The sequence below is a fragment of the Cebus imitator genome, unplaced genomic scaffold, assembly GCF_001604975.1.
Source record: "Cebus imitator isolate Cc_AM_T3 unplaced genomic scaffold, Cebus_imitator-1.0 Scaffold18, whole genome shotgun sequence".
In the NCBI taxonomy this organism is placed as follows: Eukaryota; Metazoa; Chordata; class Mammalia; order Primates; family Cebidae; genus Cebus; species Cebus imitator.
The window spans coordinates 11,394,286-11,406,843 of record NW_016107333.1 but is presented as its reverse complement, the minus strand read 5'-3'; the positions used below and the strand labels follow the sequence as shown (position 1 = coordinate 11,406,843).

The following is a 12,558-nucleotide window of genomic DNA, read 5'->3' as shown; positions in this document are numbered from 1 at the left end:
CAGCTGCTATGGAAAACAGCCTGGCAATTTCTCACAAAATAGAATATAGAGCTACCATGTGAACCACCAATTCCACTCCTTGGTGTATACCCAAATGAACTGAAAACATCTGAAACTCCAACAACTGAAAACTCAAAAACTGGTACACAAATCTTCTTAGCAGCATTATTCATAATTGCCTTTTTGTAGAAGCAACCCAACTGTCCATCAACTGACAGAAGGATAAGGGAAACGTGACACATCCATGCCATGGACACATGCCATAGCATGAATGAATCTTGAAAACATCACATGAAATTAAAGAAGCCAGACACAAAAGGCCACATGTTGAGTGATTCCATTTATAAGAACTGTCCAGAAAAAAAAAAGTCTTTAGAGATAGATGTTAGTGGTTGCCTGGGGCTGAGGGCAAGGGAATGGGAGTCATGCTAATGAGTTTGTGGTTTGTTTTTGAGGTGGTGAAAATGTTCAGGAATTAGAAATGGTGATGGATGTACAACACTGTGAACATACTAAACCCTCTGAATTGTATACTTTAAAAGGGTGAACCTTATGGGTATGTGAATTTTATCTCAATACAGCTGTTATTAAAAAAAAAGGAGGAACAGGTCACTTAGTACTGATGTTTATTGTTAAGGCTCCAATCTTTTGGGTTCTACAAAATATACACCTGAACATTCCACTTTGCTGCTTGATGATTACTCATGACTGGAAGGAGGGAAGTGGCTCAGGCCAAACTAAGCACCATCAGCTTGACCAGGAAGTCCCTAAAGGCTCCATTCACTTCCTCCCATAGAACACCTAAGACAATGACTGCGTTTCTCAGTGTCCTTGATGCAAGGAAACTCACACAAAAAAATGGCTGATTCTGCAGGTGAATCACAATTTTCTGTTTTCAGAAAACAGAATTTTGTATATGACTATCTTTTTGACCTTTGCTACTAAAAAGTCTAAGTGGCAAATTTATTGTTTAAATTTTATCTTTTCCTCACATCAAGGATCTAAAAGTTATCTACCTTCCCTGCTTCTGTCTGATGGTCTCTAGTCTGATGTTCCTTTAAATACTTCTTTTTATAATAAATGATATTTTTATGAGCAAACTGCTCTAAGTCCTTTTGATTGCAAGTATAGTCCAATTCCAAAACAAAAACTAACATCCCTCCCATTTGTCAGCCCTCAAAGAAGGTTATAAGTAATGATTTAACCTGCACCTCCGCTTGATCTCTGGGTCTCTCTCCAAAGCACAGATGTTCTAAAGGTTTCAAGGTGGTTGGCTTCCCTGTCTCTGGGATCTTTTACTAAATCACTGCTTGCCATGAGGACTGACAGAAATACCCAGGGAGCTGCTCATGCTAGCCTCCCACCCAGGCCCAGTTTCCACCTGAGACTGACCCTGGGCCTAGGCATCAGTTTAGTTTTCGTCTATCTGTTCTCATGCTAAACAGAAAGGCAATCTTAGGCTACAGAAAACAGCCTAGCAGATACCTCAGAAAAGGTACAGTAGCCTGCTTACCTACAGACAAGTAATAGGTCCTAATTTAGGGAAAGGAATCCAAGGAGCTGAGAAGTGAAAGGACCCACATATGGCTGAAATGCTAGCTGCAGAGCAGAAGTGACTACCACCTTGATCTTGTGCCTCTTAGCCTGGTGCTCTATCGTGCTCTTTCCATTCCAGAACAGGGCTCATCACTGCCCTCGTCTGTCGGGCCTCGGGCTGAAAAGGATCCGGAGAACACCAAAGGTCAGGTGGGCCGGGTCACAAGGCACAGGGCTCCCTGCTCCTCCCGAAGTTCAACACCACACTCAGATGTAGCCCATGCTCCTGTGCTCTGTCTGGCCCCCGTGGGGTCCAAAAAACACAGAGTTAGGCAAGAACTATACAAGGTTCAAGGCAGCTCTGTCTGGGCCCCACAGGGTCCAAAAACCAGAGTTAGCTCAAGCCTGTAATCCCAGCACTTTGGGAGGCCGAGGCGGGTGGATCACGAGGTCAAGAGATCGAGACCATCCTGGTCAACATGGTGAAACCCCGTCTCTACTAAAAATACAAAAAAATCAGCTGGGCATGGTGACGCGTGCCTGTAATCCCAGCTACTCAGGAGGCTGAGGCAGGAGAATTGCCTGAACCCGGAAGGCGGAGATTGCGGTGAGCCGAGATCGCGCCATTGCACTCCAGCCTGGGTAATAAGAGTGAAACTCCGTCTCAAAAAAAAAAAAAAAAAACCAGAGTTAGGCAAGAACTATACAAGGTTCAAGGCAAGTACCTCCTTGAACTGTCATTCTTTGCCTCTGCCCCAGTTTCTACGGTTACCAAACACAGAATGAGACATCAAAATGCTTTAGAGAAGGAAAGCCACCTCTAATTTCATAGGCTTGGCACAAGGCCCAAGAGGAGAAGGGACTCGCTTAGGGTCATTCATTAAGTTAGTGGCAAAAATAATATTAGCCTTCAGGTCTGTCCTGTTTATTCCTCAGCTTTTTGACTACTGCTGCCCATGCACAGATGGACCTACAAAACTGGCCCAGACAGGAATAGCTGGAGGATTTTGCCTCATCAGAATGATTCAGTCTTTCCACAATGTTCCTGCCCTTGTGAAAGTCATTCTTGTGGCCTATGGGATTTCCAGTCACTCATTTCCATCCATGCAGCCAGATGGGGACCCATCTTAGTGATGTCAGGAGCAATGGCAATTAATGAAAGGAAGGCGCCTGAATTAAGAAAGAATAGGCAAAGGGTAGGAAAAGGGGTCATTCAGCCCCATAGAAACTCAGACTCTAAAGTCTTATAAATGGAAGGAGCTATGCGTTAATGTAAAAAGAAAAGTGGGAAACCGGCAACATGAATTCTGTATTGACATTTGGTTCTTAATAATAACATCCAAAATGCGTTCTGTTCTTATAGCGCTGCAACTGGGACTGCATCTGGTCAAGGATATATGTCGCTGGAGGTTGCCGGAGTCTCCCTTGGGAAGTGGGGAGGAGCTGGTGGTCAAAGGGGAGGAGCTGGTGGTGAAAGACACACACTGATTTCTCTTTGGGACCTATCTGCAGCCAGGTGGAGAGGTGCAGCAGGTGCCTTGGCTCTGATAAGGGGTGGGGAGGCTATCCCAGCTGGCTTGCAAACACATGGGCAGAATCCCTTGCCCTCAGCCCACAAAAACACAGTTGCTGATGGGGACAGCAGTGGCAGCTCCAGGAGAGTGGAGGGAAGCCTGGGATGTTACATTCTTGAGGCCTTCACAGGTACATGTCATCGAAGCCCGGCGGGGGGAGATGGTCTGGGTTAGGTCTGGAATGGAAAGAGGGGCTGATGAGTTGGAGTGATGGAGAGACCAGGGTGCAGACATGACCCTGCACTGAGGGAGGTTGCCCTTCAAAACAATGTTGTGGTGTGAGGAATTTAAAAACATGCACTCAAGAGCCAGACAGCCTGGGTTTGAATCCTGACTCCCTCACTTGGTATAAGTTACCTAATCCTTCAGGGTCTCATTTTCTGCATCTATAAAATGTAGACAGCACCATCTACCCAAGACTACTAAAGAAAGGATCCACTGGGTTTCTGACATACAAACTTCCAAGAATTGTTAGTTCCTCCTCCTACTTTGAGTCCTCCCCAGAGGGGAGCTGGGGGAAGAGAGGCACTGAGGGACAGGGAGCTCCTAGAAGGCTCCAGGGAGGCAGCAGGCAGAGCCCTGGAGGAGGCTCCACTCTCCTGGAAGCAACAGGTGGAGGCAGCAGTAACTCTGTGCCTGGGGCTAGAAACCTTTGTTGCTGCCACACTGAGCCAAGCTGCCATCAAGTCCTACTTCTCAGCATACCTGAGTGACTACCTACCCAGATGGGCTGGTCCCAATGGGTCCAAAGGGGTCAAAGCGAGCTCCTGGGGGCACAGCGCCTGGAGGAAGCCGGTTCGGGAGGCCTGACGATGGGTCAATAAGCGCTCTTGGGAAGCCAGATCTCAGGGGATCCACAATCATGCCACCTCTCCGACGCCTGAGGCAAGAAGAAAAGTTGGGTAAGTAGGTATGGAAGGACTGTCCTTGGAGAAAAGGCAAGGGAGGTGAGAATGGACCAAGAATGGCAGGGATATCTACTCTGGATGGCCCAAGCAGACAGGTGGATGGCTGCCTGAGAGCCAGCAGGAAGTGGGCAAGGGCAAGAACACAAAGCCTACACGAAGAGCAGACCTCATAGCTGAGTGAGTACTTTCGGCTCTGCAGGGGTTGGTTCTTCTGCACAGTGCTTTTGGTTCTTCTGCACAGTGCTTTTGGTTCTGTAGGGCTCCTCAAAATTGAGATCCCTGCCATATCCAAGAGGGACAACTTGATCAAGACCGAGAGCCAGAACTTGCCAAGGTCAACTACAGTGCCCTCACAAGGTTCTGCAGGGTGAAGCTTTAGGTTTAAGGACTAATAATACCATTCAGATAATTCGTGATGTTGGTTTTTTTTGCTCTCTTTTCTTTAAGGGCCTCAGGGCAATTTCTCCTGCCTGTGGGTTGCCTAGGTCTGGCTCCTGAAAGTATCTGTCCCTCATAGAGCTCCATGGACCTTACCTCATGTGCTCAAACTAGGATGAATGAGCTGATGGTTCCCCAAATTTTGAAGTCACAGCTTAAGCTGCACTGCAGACCTAAGTGATCTCCCCACTGTCTAAAAATGAGATGCTGAAGTTGGGGTCACTTTGCAGCAGAGCTTAAAATCTAGTCTGAATCATTTAGAGAAGAGAGTGGATAGTTGAGGCTGTAGTAACTTTGCTGGATGCATGATAAGAACCATCCAGAGTCTAATGGGGCTCAGGGACTCCCTTTATTAAGTGGGGTAACCTCTGAATAGCCCTGAGCTGCCCTAAGGCCCACCATGTGCTCCTCACTATACATCTGATAAACTAGGGTGGGCAAGGGGGCCGGAAATGGCAGAAGAGCTGCCTTCTGGGCTTGCTCAGCTCCCTGCCAACACTCAGCGCTCTCCTGCATTGCACTAGGTGTGGAGGAGCAGCGTATGTGGCAGTGCTTTCTCAGCCACTCAGCAACAACTGCCTCCTCCTCCCCGAAGAAAGAGACTGACCGAAAACTCTAAAATTAGAAGATGAGCTGGGGCTGAAAAGCCACAAGAGCAAGTTGTGTTGCTGCCACCTCCCCAGCAGTACTCACCCAAAAGGGTCTAAGTCTTCTCCCCCGACAGCAAATGGGCCCAGGGGATCACACCTGAAATAAACAAGAGACAATTATTTCAAGTCCCAGAGCAGTCAGGCACCTGGATGCATGTGAGATCACAAACACTCCCAGGCATGGGGGACAGGGGAAACCCTTCCATGAGACCATAACACAAGGGATATTTCAGGGTGGTCCTTGGCTCAGATGAACATTGATAATCTTACAATGGCGATTACGTGAGAAGAGTGAAACACAAACCTAAAAACATGGATTAAAACAAAAAAAACAATAAAAGCCATGGATTAAAATATTAAATGTTAATATTAATTGGTAACCTTTTATTGGTAACCTCCAGATAAATTTTATTCACATCTTTCTCCATTTTCTTAACTTTATATAATGAACCAAGAAGTTTTACATCAGAAAAATATTATTTTTAAACCCAAAAACCAAAATCCCAAAGCTAAGATTTAAAAGCTTCAAAGGCAGATGTATGGAGTCATATACAGCTAGAACAGTGCTTCTTAACCTTTCTGTCAATAGCCCCTGTATACAATTTTAGTGCTATAGATGTACTGTGTATCTGTGTATACACTGTGCCTGCAGGAGGGCCACAAACTATTGTAATCTCCAGGACTGCCCCCGACCCCAATAACCAATTTCTGCCTTCATGGAGAATGCATGAGCTAGAAAGCACAAAAATGACTGCATGCTTTCTGGAGAGTAATTCTGTATTATCTCTGTAACATATATAGATATACACAAAAAAACACATAATCCTTCAAAAGTCTTATACTGTATGTCTTTTTTTTTTTTTTTTTTTATCGCAGCACTTTTATTTTTTCTTAAACAATGATGCACTGCTGGGGCCTAATGTTCTCACATAACAGTAGAAAACCAAAATTTGTTGTAATCTCTTAAAGACTGAAGAATTGCATACCAAAAAACCTTACATAAATGAAAAGGATGAATAAATTTACAGGTGTAAAGGCAAACCGCTTCCAACTCAAGGCAAGTAACAGCCCACAGTGTTCTGGCAGGAAAACATCAGCTAAGAAAGGAAACTGGGTCCTATAGGCAAGACAGACACGACAACTGGTTCAGGAGCTCTTGCCAGCCATTAGAGAAATCCCAGAACACTCAGCCCTGACACATTAATACCCTGCACCAGTGGGAGACTGCTGGCCACACAGACCCACCAAGCCTTGGACTTGTCTTCCACAAGCATGTGCTCACCTCAGCCATGAAGTGACTAAATCACATGTACTAAGGGTTGAAATCAAAGATATGTACAAACTATTAAACAAATACCAAGATAACAGTTAACTTGAATACAAGGTCAAAATCAGTAACAAGTTCTATAATGTAGTGCTGATATCAGACACAAGCTTCAAGGACAAATTTTTTTCCAAAGGCTTATTCCAGTTCGGTGAGGCTAGCATGAGGTATACACATTTGTCAGGGGCAAATTTATACATCTGAATTAACCTATGCAGCAAATGCTACACATCTGCTTGTAGTCCATTTAGAAGCATTTGCAGTGGACATGGAGGGGCCCAACTTGTCATACTCCTGCTTGCTAATCTACATCTGCTAAAAGGTGGACAGTGAGGCCAGGATGGAGCTGCCAATCCACACTGAGTACTTGTGCTCGGTAGGGGCAATGATCTTGATCTTCCTTGTGCTGGGCACCAGGACAGTGATTTCCTTCTGCATCCTGTCAGGGATGCCTGGCTGATTCCATGCCCAGAAAGGAGGGCAGGAACAATGCCTCCAGACACCGAAGCCTCACATAGCCGATGGCGATCACCTGGCTGTCAGGAAGCTTGCAGCTTTTCTTCAGGGAGGAGGATGACGTGACGGTGGCCATCTCCTGCTCAAAGTCCAGGGTGAAGTGGCACTGCTTCTCCTTGATGTCACACATAACCTCCCGCTCGGCTGCGGTAGTGAAGCTGTAGCCGTACTCTGTGAGAATCTTCATGAGGCAGTCAGTTAGGTCCTGGCCAGCCAGGTCCAGACACAGAATGGCATGGGGCGAGCACAGCTCTCGTAGATGGGCACTGTGTGGGTGACCCCCATCTTCAGAGTCCATGACAATGCCAGTGGTGCGCCCAGAGGCACAGAAGGACAGTATAGCCTGGGCTGCCACACATATGTCCAGGGTGTTGAAGGTCTCAGATACGATCTGAGTCATCTTCTCACTGTTGGCCTTGGGGTTCAGGGAGCCCTCAGTCAGCAGCACTGGGTGCTCCTCCAGGAATACATGGAGCTCGTTGTAGAAGGTGTGGTGCCAGATCTTCTCCATGTCTTCCCAGTTGGTGACAACGCTGTGCTCGATGGGGTACTCAGTGTCAGGATGCCGCGCTTGCTCTGGGCCTTGTTGTCCATGTAGAAGTCTTTCTAGTCCATGCCCACCATCATGCCCTGGTGTTGGGGGCACTTGATGGTGAAGGGAAACACGGTTCGAGGGGCGTCATCCCCAGCAAAACCAGCTTTGCGTATGCTGGAGCCATTATCAATGACAAGCATGGCAATGTCTTCTTTCATTGTGATCAGCGGAGGAACCGGGCAGTAGAGCGGCGGGAAGATGTGGTGTACAGACCAGCAGCAGTGAGTGAGACCCTCTTATATATCTCTATATTCTTTGATCTGATAACTTCATGTCTAGGTATTCATTTAAATAAAGAATACAGAATTTAAATTAAAATATACTCACAAAGATATTAATCAAGGAAACTGGAATCAGCCTAAATGGAGACCAGTTAGGAACATCATGGCAGATCCCTAAATGTAGCCATGAAAACAATAAAAACCATGTTCTTAGAATGTTTTAAAAATGATGTGGAAAAACATTCATGCTCTAGGGGAAAGGGGGTTATCAATAGCCTAGGGAAATCAACTGTGAAAAATGTGTGCAGGTGTATATGCAGGGTGGTGGTGGTATGTATATTAAAACTAGAAGAAGCGTACTAGGCCAGGCACAGTGGCTCATACCTGTAATCGCAGCACTTTGGGAGGCTGAGGCAGGCAGATCATGAGGTCAGAAGTTCGAGACCAGCCTGATCAACATGGTGAAACCCCGTCTCTACTAAAAATATAAAAAAAATTAGCTGGGTGTGGTGGTGCACACCTGTAATCCCAGCTACTCAGGAGGCTGAGGCAGGAGAATCGCTTGAACCCAGGAGGCCACTGCATTCCAGTCTGGGCAACAAGAGTGAAACTCTGTCTCAAAAAAAGAAAGAAGTATACTGAGAGTGTAAACAATGAGTTACTCCTGGGTGGTGAGATCTTTATACTTTCCTGTTTTTTCTGCACAGGGTATAGATATGGATATAATACAACAAAAATATTTAGTATTTTGAAAGATGCACTTTGGAATCTTCACAGAGCCCTGGCAAGCAGTACAAACCTGACAGTTCCGGGTCACTGGCAGGTTCCCGCCAGACCTTGGGAAGGCCTTATAAACAGCAGCTAATCTAAGCTTACAGGTAAGAAGCCATTAATTAGAGATCTGGGAAAAAATCCAAAAGAAGGTTCTCCTCCAGTCAGTTCCATCCAATGGGTTGGAACTGTAGAATACTGTGATTTAAATGGACCAGGCCAGGTTTCCTAGGGAAGGAATTTTTCCTGACCTAGATTACTGCTCCCAAGCCACAGTTGATGGAGCTAGCAGTCAAAGTTTCTGGTGGCCTCCAACATCCTGCCTAACTGGAGGCAGACCAGGTAGTGCCAGAGGGAAGTGAGCATCTTATCTGACTCCATGAAGTGCCCCGCCACACAGAGTGGCAAACATAGGGGGCTTCTAATGGATGTTAAAATGCTTGGGAATAGAGTCTTGATTACTCTGAAATATGCAACCATCTCGATTTTTCTCTCCAGATCACAGAATTGGGGGAGGAGAGAAGAAACAGAACAACGAAGGTCAGAAAGGCAGTTGCAGGCTGGGCATAGTGGCTCATGCCTATAATCTCAGCACTTTGGGAGGCCGAGGTGGGCAAATCACTTGAGGCCAGGAGTTCGAGACCAGCCTGGCCAACATGGCAAAACCATGTCTCTACTAAAAATCCAAAAAAAAAAAGGTCAAGTGCAATGGTTTACACCTGTAATCCAAGCACTTTGGGAGGCTGAGGTGGGAGGACTGCTTGAGTCCAGGAGTTCGAGACTAGCCTGAGCAACATAATGAGACCCTATCTCTATCATTAAGGAAGAATATAAACATTTTCTAAAAAAGCAGTTGCAAGGCTTGCCCAATAATTTGTGTACTAGAAATTGTAACAACATATTCAGTAGGCTCATATTCGACACAGACTCACTGCAACACATGAACACTTCTGTGACCCCATTATGTACACACTTAGAACCCATTTATTTATTTTTCTTATTTTCTTTTTTTTTTGAGACTGAGTCTCACTCTGCTACCCAGGCTAGAGTACAGCGGCACAATCTTGGTTCACTGCAACCTCCACCTCCCAGGTTCAAGCAATTCTCCTGCCTCAACCTCCTGAGTAGCTAGGATTACAGGCATGTGCCACCATGCCTGGCTAATTTTTGTATGAACCCGTTTAGAATAAACAGCATGGGGGAGGGGAGTCCATGTTTCTCTAGATAGCCCCCTCTTGGCTCACTCTCAGTCTTGTATGTGCTCAATGAAGCTCTGGGGATTTTAAAAATTATTTTTGTACATGGCCTCTGAACTCAAGCCCCCCTACTATTTCAAATGGTGATCAACTGAAGGAAATGATCCACTCTAACCTTGCAGGAAAAACTGCATGGCTGAGCCCACTGGGTAGTATGTCACTACTGCAAAAGCAACCTCTTTAAGGAATTGGAAGGTGATCCTGAACACTCATGATTTCCTCCTTATGTGCTTCTCTTTTATATAAAAGCCACATGCCTCGTTGGGCACACAAATCCAGCTGACAGCTGAGGTGGTCTGGGAACTGGAAAGGCCTCAGGACTGGGAGTCAGAGATGTGCTCTGGACTTTGGGTTGGGGATTTTCCAGCTGGCTACCGGGAGTCTGCCATGAAACTTCTGCACTTCAGTCTTGAAGACATAAAATCTAGGTAGTAACACCCACAGGGCCTGCCATGATGGTAAAATGTAGCATTGTATGTGAACAGGTTTGTTAAAGGAAAGACCTGGAAGGATGAAATAACAGCGGCCACTGCTATTTATTGAGAGCTTGCTTTGTGTCAGATGCTGTGCTAAATTTAGTTTTTAAAAGATTAAGATCCACTAGCAAAATTTTTACTTCCTGTTCCTGTAACATTGTGTTCTGCTGGTCTAGAGGTCTCAGTTCCAGAGGGAGGGACGCTGCCACCAGGAAACACAGCAATGCTTCCATTAAACTGGAAGTTAAGATTGCCAACCGACACTTTGGGCTCCTCCTATCTTGAAGTCAACAGGCTAAGGAGAGAGTTACAATGTTGGCTGGAGTGACTGACCCAACTATTGAGATGAAATCAGTCTACTGCTCCACAATGGAGGTAACGAAGAGTACACATGAAATACAGGATATTCATTAGGGAGTCTCTTTGTATTACCATACCCAGTGATTAATATCAATGGGAAACTACAACAGCCCAATCCAGGCAGGACTACAAATGGCCCAGACCCTTCAGGAATGAAGGTTTGAGTCACTCCATCAGGGAAAAAAAAAAAAAACACAACCTGCAGAGGTGCTTACTGAAGGCAAAGGGAATACAGAACGGGTAGTAGAAGAAGGTAGTCATCAATACCAGCTACAACCATGTGACCAGCTGCAGAAACAAGGACTGTAATTGTCATGAGCGTTTTCTCCTTCTTTTGTTAAAAACATGTTTGTGCATATACACTTGTATTAAGAAAATATCTTCACCCTCGTTATTGTCTTTATTTAAAGATTATATATGATCTCAGGAGAGGTGTATGGGTTCACGTTGACAAGGGGTAGACTTGCGATGGTTAATACTGAGTGTCAACTTGATTGGATTGAAGGATACAAAGTATTGATCCTGGGTGTATCTGTGAGGGTGTTGCCAAAAGGAGATGAGCATCTGAGTCAGTGGACTAGGGAGGCAGATCCACCCTTAATTTGGTGGGCACAGCTTAATCAGCTGCCAGCAAATATAAAGCAGACAGAAAAACATGAAAAGGAGATGATGGGCCTAGCCTCCAGCCTACATCTTTCTCCGGTGCTGGATGCTTCCTGTTCTTGAGCATTAGACTCCAAGTTCTTTAGTTTTGGGAGTCGGACTGGCTATCCTTGCTCTTCAGCTTTCCGACAGCCTATTGTGGGACCCTGTGATTGCGTAATGGCCCAGACCCTTCAGGAATGACGGCTTGGGTCACTCCAAAAGGAAAAAAAAAAAAAACAACCAACCTACTGAGGTGCTTACTGAAGACTTACATATATATGTGTGTATATACATATATGTGTATATTTATATGTATTTGTTTATATATGTTTATATATACGTATATATATACATATACACATATATATAAACAAATAGGAATATATATATCTCCTATTAGTTCCTGTCTCTCTAAGAAAACCCTGACTAATAAAACTATAAAACATATTTTAAAGAACTGTCCATTATATTTACCCACATATTTACCATTTCTACCACTCTTATACCTGATGTTTGAAGTTTCTGTCTGGTATCATTTTCATTCTGTCTGAAGAACTTCCTTTTGCAATTTCTTTTGAGAAGATCTGTTGACTCTAAATTCTCTTAGTTTCTTACAAAGAATATCTTAACATCCTTTAGAAATGAAGGTGAAATATTCACTGGATATAGAATTCTGGGTTGACAATTATTTTTTTCTTCATACTTTGAGAATGCTGTTCTTCTTTCTGGCCTCCATGATTCCTGATGAGAAATTCATAATCATTCAAATTGTTGTTCCTTTATGAGTAATGAGTTGTTCTTCTCTGCTTTCAAGATTAAAAAAAAAAATCTTTAGTTTTCAGCAGTTTGATTATATGTTTGGGCATGTACTTCTTTAGGTTTATCCTATTTAGGGTCTGCTAAGCTTTTTGAATCTGTAGGTTTATTCCTGCTGCCAAATCTGAGAAGTTTTCAGCCATTACTTTCTTTAAAGAGTTCTGTACCACACTTTCTCCTCTCCTAGGACTCCAGTGGCCCCAAGGTTAGACCTTTGATAATTGCCCCACAGGTCCCTTAGACATTACGTTTAAATCTTTTTTCTCTCTGTTGTTCAAACAGAATAATTTGTTTATCTATCTTCAAGTTCACTGACCCCTCAGTCAAATCCATTCTATTACTGATTTATCCAGTAAGATTTAAATTTTCTTATGGTATTTTTCAGTACTAAAATTTCCATTTGGTTCTTAAGGTCTTCTGTTTATTAGCTGCCATGTCTATCATTTCATTCATTTCAAGACTGTTTGCTGTC

The 12,558-nt window shown here is 44.5% G+C and overlaps 1 protein-coding gene across 2 annotated transcripts in view; it reads right to left on the bottom strand.

Moving 5' to 3' along the window:
- Positions 1-609: 609 nt before the first annotated feature.
- Positions 610-12,558, bottom strand: part of PSMF1 (proteasome inhibitor subunit 1) — a 48,772-nt gene continuing 36,823 nt past the window's right edge. Inside the window, exons 5-7 of one of the 2 annotated variants that reach the window (XM_017515397.1) lie at positions 5,150-5,203; positions 3,832-3,990; positions 610-1,714 (exon numbers count right to left, since the gene is read on the bottom strand). In XM_017515397.1, the coding sequence (XP_017370886.1) occupies positions 1,687-1,714; positions 3,832-3,990; positions 5,150-5,203 (241 nt within the window). In that variant the 3' untranslated portion in view covers positions 610-1,686. Of the gene's footprint in view, positions 1,715-2,825; positions 3,287-3,831; positions 3,991-5,149; positions 5,204-12,558 lie in introns of those variants that run through there. The other variant, XM_017515386.1, reaches the window with a different exon arrangement.